We start from the raw sequence: 13100 nt of genomic DNA on the forward strand, positions 1-13100 counted from the left end.
TTGATCCTTTGTGTGCGTCTTCCCTGCAAAACTACACACACCAGCAGGGCGGCCTGGGATCCTACCTGTTCCTCTGTGCATCCTGCTCTTAGAGGAGACACTGACGGGAACTGCCCGCCCCGGCCAGGCAAGATAGGAGCCACTTGCATGAGCTGTCTTAACAATAGGTCAGGAACATGTGGTGAGGAATATGGAACGAACAAGCTACCGCAAACCAGAATAATTCAGGAAGGGTTAAGAAAAGAGGAGATGCCAGTCCATATGTCCTACCAGCCTGCCAGAATCATCCTCGCTGAAATCCATCTTGGCTGAGCCATGCACCCACCAGCAGCTAGGAAGGAGTCAGACTGATTGGCCAGAGACAACCTGGAAACTAACCCCATCACCACGAAACCTAAAACTGTGAGCCACCCGGCGGGACGGTTCTCCTGGGTTCGCTTACCCTGCTGCTCGCCACAGGGGCACCCCTTTCCGATAAAGTCCCTTGCTTTGTCTGCATGTGTGTCTCCCTGGACATCCATTTCCAAGTGTTAGATGAGAGCCCCCTTCCTGCAACGCTGTCAGATAAGATAGTCTAGACAACAAAGAAAAGGGAGTGAACCCTCTTGACTTCGAACTCCATCACACCTGGGGGTTCCCCGGCCTCCACCTCAAGCAGATCTAGCACGTGGCACACTCAAGGGAGCACACCTGTGGCCCACACTCGGGGGCTGAAGGAGCCTCACCACTGTGGCAGACCTGCTGAGAAGGCTCTTGGGACAACCCAGGGTGCGGTGCAGTACGAAACCATCCCTCAGCTACCCCGTGCAGAACTCACCAGTAACAGCTTCTTTTGCATGGGAAAAAAGGGGAGACAAGGCGATCAAACCAGTCAGCCTTGAGGGAAATCAACCCTGAACACTCACTGGAAGGACTGATGCTGAAACTGAGGCTCCAATACTTTGGCCACCTGATGCAAAGAGCCGACTCACTGGAAAAGATCCTGATGCTGAGAAAGATTGAGGACAGGAAGAAAAGAGGGCATTAGAGGATGAGATGGTTGGATGGCATCACCGACGCAATGGACGTGAACTTGGACAAACTTCGGGAGATGGTGGACAGAGAGGCCTGATGTGCTGCAGTCCATGGGGTTACAGAGTCAGACACAACTGGGAGACTGAACAGCAACAACAAGAAGCGTATAGCTATATTCCTGAAGGCAAACGAGAGCAAAGGGAAGAGGAATCAATGGAAAAATTTTTTCCATTAAGACTGTCAGAGAAGCACTGACAGTCACTGGTGGGCAATTTTTTAAAACAATAAAACAATCCAGTATTCGAGAGAACACTCTAAAGACAATCAGAGAGTTGGGTCCTCACGTCTGCCAGTCCTAATTGCAGGGTATGTTTTCAGAGCCTTGCTAAATAATAATCTTCCTAAATGCACCCTCTTTCTTTCGCGGGGGGCGGGGGGGGGGGCGGTGAGCATTGCAACTGAGCCATCAGTGAGGAAGAAAGCAGGGTGCCAGCTGAAAGGGCCCATCAGCTTTTATAGTTTTTACATCCATGAATATTTGTTTGGCATTAGCCACCGCTCAAAGGCATGGGGAGAGGCATTTGCACATTAAAACGCTTCTCTGTTTAAATGCTAAAATCCCGATCCACAATGCCCTGGCATAATAACCGCAGAGCAGCACTTCCGCGTACGCACAGGCATGGCGTTGTTGAGGGTGTTGTTGTAGACGCAGGCGCGCAATGAATAATCCAGCATGCAATTTTCAAACAGCTGCAGAGCTTCTGTCACTTTTTCATGGAAGTCATCTGCAGATTTATTCGAACTTGCAAAGTAGAGATAGTCGGAGTACAACCTGTGAATAAAACAGATGGATCTTTTTACCCCCCAGGAATGTGAAATCGCGCCATTTGCGTGACAATGGAAATCAACTAGCAATTATGTTACCTCGTTCGGTTCATTAAGACACCACTGCTCTCTTCTTCCCTAGCCCAGGAGCTGCGAGCTGCTTCCAACCGTCCCTGCCCTGGACGATCTCCCCACCCTTCACAGGTCCACCCAGGCTCTCCTGGATGCAGGCCCGGTCTACACTGACCCCAGACAAGCCCCCATTCGTTTTTTCTGTGCTTTCCTTTTTTTTTTGGTTCTTTCTAGGCACCTTGGACTGAGGCAGTTTTCACAATGAGTGAACTTTGAAACAACACCAGATTACAAAGACTACAAGAGCAGAGAGGCCATGAAAATTTTATGCCCCTTCCGGTTCCTCTCTCCTCTGTTCGTGGCAACAATAACAGAACAGCTGTTGCTCTGCCAGTATTACAATTCTGTGTGAGATTCCAGACTCTGAACGTTAAAGCAAAATTATGAAATGTATCTTTCTAGGTTGATAGGAACCTATTTTTAACACAATGTAGAAACGTCCCCACCCCAGGTCGAATGGCATGCAGACACCAGAAGACCTCCACGTGTGACCACGCACTTGGAGCTATTCACCCAGATCCCACGGCATGTGTGTGACACTGTTTTCACACAGGAGCTGACAGTGTCTCTATTTGACCAAACTGTTCTCAGGTTCCCCTGGGCCTTCTTCCCAGCTCAGCCTTGACTTTTAGACTTTCCCTGTCTGTCTCTGCATCCCCGAGTTTTAACAAGAATCCTGCCAGGCTGATTTAGCTATTTAGCCAGACTCTCCCCTTACCCCTGCTGTTTCCTCTTAGTCAGCTTCCCATTCGCCAACCCACATCCTCCTTGGCTACAAATTCCCACCTTTTCTTGCTGTATCTGGAGTCGACCCCAATCTCCTTCCCCTACTGCAAGATCCCACTTCAGTGGTCCCTACACCTATAGCCCTGAATAGTCGCCTTATCATTCTTTAACAGGAGTCAGAATAACGTTTCTTTCTTTCTTTTTCCACAAATCCTCTGTACCAGAGAGTCCTCTGGTGGCTCAGATAGTGAAGAATATGCCTGTAATGCGAAAGATCTGGGTTTGATCCCTGGGTAGGGAAGATCCCCTGGAGGAGGACACGGCAACCGACTCCAGTATTCTTGCCATGGAGAATCCCATGGACAAGGAAGTCCAGCAGGCTACAGTCCATGGGGTCGCAAAGAATCAGACACAACTGAGTGACTATGCTTTCTCTTTCTGCAAATATATTTTATTGGACGTTAACGCTACAGCTAGATATTTCCTTTGACCACGGGATAATTCTTTTCTTATATCAAATAAACAAAAGAACAGGCTTCCCTGATGGCTCCGAGGTAAAGAATCTGCCTATCAATGCAGGAGACAAAGGTTCAATTCCTGGTCCGGGAAGATCCCAACATGCCATGGGGCAACTGGGCCGTGCGCCACCTATCCTAAGCCTATGCTCCGGAGCCGGGGAGCTTTAACTACCGGGCCCACGAGCTGCAACTAGTGAAGCCTGCGCACCCCGGGTTCCACAGGGAGGGAAGCCACTGCAGGGAGAAGCCCGCACACCCCACCTGGAGAGGAGCGCCCACCTGCCGAAACTAGAGAGAAGTCTGAGCAGCAGCGAAGACCCAGCACAGCCAAAAATAAATAAATAAATAAAATAAAATAAAAGTAAAACAAAACAAGTTATAACACTATAATGAGCACACCTTTGTTTTCAAGTCTTCAGCCCCAATTTCCCTTGTGGCCTTTTAACTTTTGATCCCCAGGTCCTATACTCTAAGTCATGGTGGGGAGGATGGGTATAGCATTCAATTCATCTGTAAAACAGGAAAACTCCTTGTGCTCTCCTCATGACGAGGTAATCCATATAGACCTCAAGAGTGAGCCTTGTTATCGGTTTCTCATACATCCTTCCAGAAATTTTCAGTGCACATTCAAACATGTATCTGCATATTTTACATTTTTTAAAAACATAGACATATCAGGTTATATTGGATGGGATCAGATAATATATCTGTCATTATGGCACTTCTCTAATTATTTAATTAGGGAGATTTTGAATATTCATAAAAGTAGATAAGATAATATATACACTGCAGCCAAACACAAACAAATTCCATTGTAAATTTTTTTTTCTTTTCTTTTCTTTTTTTTTTTTTTTGCAGTCCCACGCAGCTTGGAGGATCTCAGTTCCTCGCCCAGGGTTTGAGCCTGGTCACAACAGTGAAAGCCCAGAAACCTAACCACTAGGTCACCAGGGAATGCCCCAGCAATTTTTTGCTTTAATAGAATTTCCAAGTTCAGAGTTTCTACATCTCTTTTCGCCTCTTCTCCTTTTTCTGCTGGCAGAGAGCTTAAGTCTTTACCCTTTTTTTTTTTTTTTTTGGTTTTTCAAAACTTCCCCCTTTGTTTCTGTCTCACGCCGTTTTCAACACACACCTCCTCCCCACTCCCCGCCCCGTGCCCAACACCCTTCATGCACACTCAGCCCGGGGCTGCCCGGAAACCAGGCTGGTGCAAACTGGCTCCCTGCATGGCGGTGGCACGCCTCTGTCCCTCTGGGCTCCATACTTACTATTCTCCCAGCGTCTCCAACCCGGCTTCCCTCTTTCCGGTGAAGGAAACAGCAAACCTTACGGGGGTCCCACAGGTCTGGGGACAGTAGCTATACACCGCTGATCACGCCCAGGGCTTCCTTCATGGCCGTTGGCCACCCTCACCACCCTCTGACCCCGCAGAGACAGCAGTGCCCTAGAGGGCACAGGTGGCTGCAGACACCCCTTCTCCGGCACCTCTCCCCCCTCACTAGTGAAAAGAAAAGAAAGTGAAGTCGTTCAGTCGTGTCTGACTCTTTGCGACACCATGGACTGTAGCCCACCAGGCTCTTCTGTTCATGGGATTTTCCAGGCCAGAATGCTGGAATGGGTTGCCATTTCCTTCTCCAGGGATCAACCTGCCATTTCCCGTCCCAGAGATCGAACCCAGGTCTCCCGCATTGTAGGCAGACGCTTTACTGTCAGAGCCAGCAAGGAATCCAAGATTTCCTGACAATCAGAGCAGCGTCTCAGGGACCGGATCATCCTCCCCCTCTGGCGTTTGGTACAGTGCCTTCTGCACGGCTCTTCAGAAATCACCCACTGCCACTGTCCAGAGAGAACACCTCGGAGAAGTAGTGGGGTGTTTGGAATCTGCTCACAGACTGCCTAGAATCCACGCACACATGCTGGAAGGAGGGTGCTTGTACGTCTCAGCCTGCTCGGCCACACCTCCAAAAGGACTTGCTTCAAGACTAGTCCTGAGAGATGCTCAAGCGCTGGCGAGTAGATCTTCCCAAGATCCGTGTTCAGCCACGTACAGGACCCCGATGACACCGTGTTTGTCGATTACAAGTGGCCCCCACATCAGCTGTGCGGTTTTCCCTCTTCAAACACAGGACCTCCATCAAGACTGAAACACGGCACCTGTCACCACAGGCTCAGTCACAGCATAATCTAAGAGCTGATGAATAAATGCCCAAAATCAGATTTGCGTGGCACTCAAAGTGCAGCTGGGCGGTACACACCTGGGCACCTTGTAGCGAGTCTGTTGGAGGTCCCTCCGGGCTCACACCGCTTCCTATGAGTGCTGCTAATTTACAGTTTTGCCCAAGAAAGATGCCGGTGGGAAGTGACCGACACCTCTGAGACTGTCATCAGAATCTGGACTTTAATAGGAAGCTCAAGTTTAGAGTCGTTAGCAAGGCCTCCCACACAGCCATCTAAATCGGTTGGCAGAACTGGAATTCTATCACATCGACTGCCACCTAAAATCCCAACCCTGGGCTCAGGCTTTCCACGCTGGGTTTATTTTGTGGTAATAACGTTTCTTGTAGACGGTGGGGGGGGGGGGGGGGGGAGGGGGGGCGGAGCTCATAAATAAAACAAGAGTCTCTAAAACCTGGTTTAATTTTAAACACAAAGTAACTTCATGAAGAATCTGCTGACTCCATACAATCCTTTAGAGATCCAGAAGTAACTCCAGCAAACAAACTGAGACATGTCCTCAGGTCCAACCGGGCCAGTCCAGCCCTGCCCAAGTGAGAAGACTGATTTCCATCTGCCTGGGGTGCAGTGAAATGAGCTCAGGCTCCCATTTTCTGTGAATCAGGTTGGTTCATGGCCCTTAGCCCCAGGCCAGGCCCACTTCCTGGGCAGGGTGAGGGGAGACTTCTCCTTCTCCTCAGTTCCCCAGGGACCCTGGATCTGCTCACAGAGTGGGCAGCGGGCTTCCCTGGAGCCCACACACGTACCGAGATGCGTGTCTGTAACAAGTACTTCACACCCCATTTGAGCAGAGTACCTCCCTGCGCCCGTTTGGAGTCTACAGATGTCCTGAAAGATGCCCAACTCCTGACCACAGGTACCTGCAAATGGGATCTTATTTCAGGAATAGGGTCTCTGCAGATGTCATTATGGTGAAGACTGCCAGGTGAGAACGTCTTGGGTTTACGGTGGGCCCGAAATCCAAGGACTGGTGTCCCTGTAAGGGGCAAGGACAGGGACACATGGGGAGGAGGCCACATGAAGACAGAGGCAGAAACTCAAGCGTTACCTACAAGCTAAGAATGCCAGGATCGCAGAAGCCACTGGAAGCTGGGTGACCAGTGGAATGAACCCTCACTCAGAACCTCCAGGAGGAACTAAACTCGCCACCACCTTAACTTCAACCTCTGGTCTCTAGAACAATGAGAGAATACATGCCTGTTTTTTCAAGCCAGCACGTTTGTGATAATTTGTTACAAGAGCCCCCTGAGAAACTAATACAGACCCGAAACCAAATTCCTGAGGAGTCATTTCTGCCAGCACCTCTCTCTCACCCTGAGACCCTTGAAGAGTGGCCTGTGTGTGCAGGAGGATGATGGCCGTGTGGCCAGCTCCTCTGCAAAGAAAGAAAGAGGACAAGCAAAACAAGACCCTTACTTCCCCAGAGGGCACTATCTGAGTACCCTTGAGGAATCAGGGGTAAGACTGTCTTGAATAAACAATACTATGATTTTCCCAGTGGGCTTCCTAGGTGGTACTAGTGGGGAAAGAATCTGCCTGCCAAAGCAGGAGACACAGGAGTCAGACCTTGGGTCCATCCTTGGGTTGGAAGATCCCCCGGAGGAGGGCATGGCAACCCGCTCCAGAATCCTTGCCTGGAGAATCCCACAGACAGAGGAGCCTGGAGGGCTACAGTCCACAGGGTCGCACAGGGGCGGACACGACCGAAGCGATTTAGCTCGAGCACGTGATTCCCCACAACTGTTCTCTGGGGAGAAAGAGTCAGATCATGATCTTGGAAGAGTGCCAGCCACTTGGATGCATTGAGACCGTTCAAACAACGTTGAGAAGGAGAACAGATATATCAATAATAAGGCTCCAAATGCACCTCAAGACGCTGGAGCAGGACACTATGGTCCTTCCCACCATGTCCTCCACCTGCCTTTGTCTGTGGGCAAACGTTAGCCAAAGAATAAGTTTAATCAGAGAAGTGAGAAAATGCAGGGACAAAGGAAAACAGTTCAACAAAATTAGGTAACAGTAATGTAGTCATGAAGTCAAGGACCTTTAGTTCCTCCGCAAGGGCTGTAGATGATATTCTGAGCCCTACCCTGTTATCTGTCTTGTAGAGACTGCAACCTCCCCCAGGGGGAAGAAGTTAACTACAGAACGACCAGACCGTCGCCATGACAGAAGCTGCTGGAATTCTGAGAACTGGCCTCAAGAAAATGGGAACGAACTGACCCTGGAGCTGAAGATTAACTGTACCTAAAACATTCAAGATGACACTGGTCAGATCACCAATGCCCAACTTCCAGATGACTGTCAGAGCTGACAGTGCTGTTTCTGCATGTACCTCCCTCCCTCCATCTATAAAAGCTCTTGCCCCCTGATTGGAGGGAGTAGGGGGTGGGGAGTGGGCCTTTGGAGAAGCATCCACTCTCCCCCACCCCAGTTGCCGGCATCCAAAATAAACTTTCCTTTCCACTAACCTTGCCTCTTTATTGGCTTTTGAGCGGCAAGCAGCCAGACCCCACTCTGGGTTACAGGCACACTCAAATAACAAGTGGGAGCGTAACAAAATAAACCTAAATATCCATATTTTACTCTTTAAAAACCAACTGTGCAATGGTGATGTAGAGGAAAGAGGCCATCCTGGAAACTACACAAGGGGTTTAGCTGACATAAGTGCATAATGAGTCATCACAGAGCTGCAGGCACACGAGCACCTCAGGCTACATTAATAAAGGCAGGGCACTGAGCATGTTGGAGGGTGTGGCTCTGCGCCACCCGGCCAGGTCAGAGCCCCAGAGGACACTGGCCTTCAGGGCTGGGTGCCAGACAGCGAAGGGGAAGGAGTCACTTCATCTGGAGAAGCGAGACTCAGCAGGAAGGACGCCAGCTTCACGGCTAGAAGGCTATTCAGGGCTGGGAGGGGACAGGTCCCAGCCTCCTGAAGGACTGACCCCTGGGCAGAAGGTTCAGGAAGAAAGCTGGGTTTGATACGGGGAAACCTTTCTCCAACTGGGGCCGTCCGGCATGACGGGCGTGGCCCAGGCTGCAGGGGCGAGGGCCTCCCTGGCCGAGTGAGGGCCAGCTGACCCGGATCCCCACCCCCAGCCCTGAGTGTTGGTGCTGCCAAGCCCCCTCCTGCTGAACCACCTCATTTTCTGACTCTCAGACCCTCCCAAACAGATGGGTGTTACATTTGGCCAGAACTGTTTCCAACAGCAATTCCAAATATAAGACATTCCGGGCCTTCTGTGCTGCGGTTATTTTAGAAGGCTGCTGGGGCGGCCCCGGGACAACAGGCTTGCTTATGGTGTGAGGTGTCTTTCCTGGGCAGGACAGGGGTCTCAGGACCCCAGCACTCCTAGAGAGGGGCATGAAAGTGGAGGTGGCAGGGGGTTCGCTGAACCTAGTACCTCTGGAAAGAATCATGTCTCTTTCCAGGGGGGACAAAGGAGTGGCCAGCAGTGAGCTCGCAGGTCTCACCATGTAAAATCTGGGGGATTACCTGAAGGTCACAGCTGAATTCATCCAACAACAGCGGGGCACTCCTCTGAGCCTAGGTGAGCAGAGTTGGGTGTATTGATAGGAAAACAGGGGCGGCCACCACCCCATGGGCCACTCCTCCAGCCAGGTTCACTCCAGGGCTGTACAGCTTAGCCTCCCAGAATCCTCGTGGTGTCCACCCGCTACATGGCTGCATCTGGCTACTGAGGCCTGCCCTGAACTCAGCACTACATGTGCAATCTCCTTCCCTGTTCACAACCAGCCTTTGGGATGCACTCTGTCCTCTCCAATCTTGCAAAGCTTCCCAAGGTCACGGGGCTCAGGAGGCCCCAGAGCTGGGCCCAAACCAACCCAGGCCTGCCCAACCCCAAAGCCCAGTGACCCAGCAGGACTTGATCCTGGGCTCATACTTTAGGGATGGAGCCAAATCGGCAGCTGGCCCGAGTCGGGGACTAACCATCTGATGGTTTGGGGGGTTTTGTTTTGAAGTTTTTATTGTTTTAGGTGCAGAGTGATTTGGAAGTAAATGTCAGTTCTGTCACAGAACTACTTAAAAAGTTACAGGAGACTGAAATGCAATCACAAGTGTAATATAGCGGCAGACATTCAGGGTGAAACCTGGCACAACCAGGAAGAGAAGACACGCTCGGCAACTGGAAATCACAGCACAACAGAGGTCCGGGTATCTCACGGCTTCCGTCCCTACTTCCCGATCTCTCATCACATGGACGAGCTAACACTCACTGGCCACTCCAAACAACTCATTTCATTTTACCATTTAGCTTTGAGACGATGACATGTGTGTTGACTGGCCCTCCTCTAGGCGCGGACTCCGCAGGTTCCAGCTCAAACGCACTAGTTCGGTGAGACCACCCCCCACAGCTGGTTTCTCCTCCTTTTGTGAATTTTTTTCATACTATGTTTAGATTGAGAGGTGATCCACACCCCATAAAATGCACCCTTTTAAACAAGCGAACAATGTAGCAGTTTTTGCAAGAAGTAGTTTGCAAACCTGTGCAAACACCAGCACCATCTAATTCTACATTGTCATCACCCCAAAGGGAGAGTTGGCTTTCACCAATCAGTCCTCAGAGGGGCCCAGGTCCCGAATCTTTCAGATCCCCAAGCCTGAAAGGCCCACAGAAGCTGGAGCCTCGGTGTCAGGTCCGTCCAGTCAAGTGCAGACTGTCAGAGGCCTGGAGCTCCTCCATCTTTCCAGCTTACTACTGCTCACCCGTCAGCCGTCACAGAGAGCCATGCTTGGTGGAAAGACCCTCGGCAGATGCCGAAGCTGTGGACAGCTGACCGGCGGCTCCTGGACAGGCCTATCTCGGGCCAAGCACTCCCTGGCCCTTCCGTGCCCCTGGCGTACGCACCAGCTGGCAACACACAAGTGAAGGGTCACATCTCATCCCTGGCGGCCCCCAAGAGTGGGCACACTCCTGTCTTCCAATCCGCCCCCCCCATAAAAGCACAGGGTTCCGCAGCTCCTGGAGGGTCGTGCACGCGGTGACCGCCGTGCCAGCCAGCGCAGCCCGTCAGTACTGTCCACTTGCTGGCACCCAGACCCGAATTCCTGATCGATAACTTTCCAACCTTTGACACGGTGTCATCAATAATGATGATATATACTTTTCCTACGAGGAAAAAAAAATAGCCATTTAATATCGCTGAGACAGAGGCTCTTTGTCCACTGACTCACGCACCGTGAACGTCTCATCATGAGGAACAGTGAAGCGGGACTGGCCAGACCAGCTTATTCGGAGAAAACCTCTGGAGTCACCCAAGCTGCGCGATGCTGATGAAGCTCACCTTCTGCCAGAGAAGAACATGCTAGGGCTGGGGCCTAAAAAGTGTCCAGAGGGTTGCAGAGCTTCCGGTTCCCGGGGCTGCCTGGGTTGGGCCTTCTCTTCCCCTTGAGAATGAGCGGGGTTCTGGGCCCAGCTCTGATTCCCTCTGAGGGGGAATTGGTGGGGCCTCGGTGAACCTCTGCGGATGGTGGCCATGCCAGCAGCCCTCCACCCACAAGGCCCGTGTGGCTCACAAAGCACTTTCACAGGAGATGCATCAGAGACCCTGAGACCAGGGGAAAAGAGAGGAGGCAGGCACCAAGAAGGGCTGGGCTACCCCAGGTTAAGGCAGCGGCAAGGTCAGGCCTGGACCCCCAGTGGGAGACCTCACCGCGGGGCAATGGCCTCCACCCCCAGGCTGGCCAGTCTGGGACACGGGCCGCCCTCACTCGTCAGCTCCCACACCCTGGGTAGGAGAGGCCCCCCGACTCCTCCTGGCGGCCCGGCATCGGCGTCCCACGCCCCCACCGCCTTCCAATCTCTGCAGACAGACACACAGCGGTCTCTTCTTCCCCGCGCTCCCCAGCACACAGAGCCTCCTTCTGCAAACAGTCCGTGTGGGAATACTCAGGACTGCCAATGACTTTGTAAACACTTCCCAAGAAAATAAACAGTGTTAAACACATGGGGGTTTTCAGCACGATGGTTTTTCTCCCGCCAGTAACGAGATGAGGTCCCTCCCCGGGCGGACACTCCTCAACGGTCTTCAGAGGACAGGGCCTGTGGCCCGGACCCAGAGCCGGCCAGCTCGCTCTCCCTTCCCTGGCGGCTCACAGTGCAGCCCCACCAAGGGGACCTGCTGTCGTCTTTAGGGCCCACACCGAGGTGTGTCAGTGACACCCAGACAGGCCGCTTCTGAGAAGCAGAACGCCCGAATTCACCAGGCGGTGAACACGCGGCTTAGGACACTCCGCTACAGTCTTTCTCAAGACTGCTGCCTGGGATTCCAAAACCTCCACGGTCTTAAAGAGGGAAAAGGGAGGAGCACGAGGCCTTAGGTGGCAGGGGTGCATGATGCTGCAGTTGTCAAGAACCCGTATGTTTCAGCGCCATGCCCCCCCTCCACCGGATTCCATCTCTTGCCCACAAGGGAGTTCTTCTAATTTCCCTTTGAGCTCGTTTACATTAAAAATTAATCTGTCAGTGCTAGGGAACGGCCTGCTTTTCAGTCCTCATGCAAAATCTGCTATAGAGAAAACATCCCTCCGCCTTGGAATGTCAGAGCTCCTATTCTGCCTGAGAACAAACACATCTACCGCACACCAGTCAGTGCTTTCAGCGACCTCAAGAAGCTGGGCTGGTAGGAGGTTTTCAGCAGCGGCTGAGTCGCCAGAGAGAAACTCTCATCTGTAGTGGGGGTGCATGGCAATTTCAGAAGCGTCAATCCGGCTCATCTCTCTGCTCCGTGAGCTGGTCCGTGCCCTGGGTCAGAATCCTGATGTCACTCGTGTGGACACAAGTGAAGGAGCCAAGTCCAGGCTTAGGCACCTATGCAGACTGGCATCCTTACTGCTCACAGAACTCTGCCCAAGTGGGGAGCCACCATCCTGCTCACGGCTCACAAATTCAGTCCCTTCACTGAAAGACCTGCCCCACCTGAGGTTACACCTCCCCAGGGCAGACACAGCCAATGGCCGGTGGATGGGAGATGCCTTGAGGAAGCAGTTGGCTGAGACCCCTGTTGTGACCTCTCCCTCTGTTGGTCCTGCCCTGTCACCCCTCATGGGGGCTAGCCCAAAAGCATGCCCTGTAAACTTCATTTGGTGGGGGAGTGCTCCAAAATCACTGCAGATGGTGACTGCAGCCATGAAATGAAAATACGCTTGTTCTTTGGAAGAAAAGTTATGACCAACCTAGACAGCATATTAAAAAGCAGAGACATTACTCTACCAACAAAGGTCCGTCTAGTCAAAGCTATGGTTTTTCCAGTGGTCATGTATGGATGTGAGACTTGGACTCTAAAGAGAGCTGAGTGCCAAAGAATTGATGCTTTTGAACTGTGGTGTTGGAGAAGACTCTTGAGAGTCCCTTGGATTGCAAGGAGATCCAACCAGTCCATCCTTAAGGAAGTAAGTCCTGAATATTCATTGGAAGGACTGATGCTGAAGCTGAAGCTCCAATGCTTTGGCCAACTGATGCGAAGAACTAACTCATTGGAAAAGACCCTGATGATAGGAAAGACTGAAGGTGGGAGAAGGGGACGACAGAAGATGAGATGGTTGGATGGCATCACCAACTCAATGGACATGAGTTTAAGTAAGCTCTGGGAGATGGCTAAGGACAGGGAAGCCTGGCGTGCTGCAGT

General features: G+C 51.7%; 1 protein-coding gene across 5 annotated transcripts in view; it reads right to left on the minus strand.

Annotated features, from left to right (window-relative positions):
* CHST15 (carbohydrate sulfotransferase 15) overlaps positions 1–13100 on the minus strand; it is an 82154-nt gene that overhangs the window by 13641 nt on the left and 55413 nt on the right. For all 5 annotated transcript variants that reach the window (XR_010661565.1, XM_065923498.1, XM_065923501.1 and 2 more), the window contains exon 6: positions 1690–1846. Coding sequence is in view for 4 of the 5 variants with exons in the window: in XM_065923498.1 (XP_065779570.1) it covers positions 1690–1846 (157 nt within the window). In the remaining variant the exon portion in view is untranslated. The remainder of the gene's footprint in view (positions 1–1689; positions 1847–13100) is intronic.

Source organism: Muntiacus reevesi, chromosome 2, assembly GCF_963930625.1.
Source record: "Muntiacus reevesi chromosome 2, mMunRee1.1, whole genome shotgun sequence".
NCBI lineage: Eukaryota > Metazoa > Chordata > Mammalia > Artiodactyla > Cervidae > Muntiacus > Muntiacus reevesi.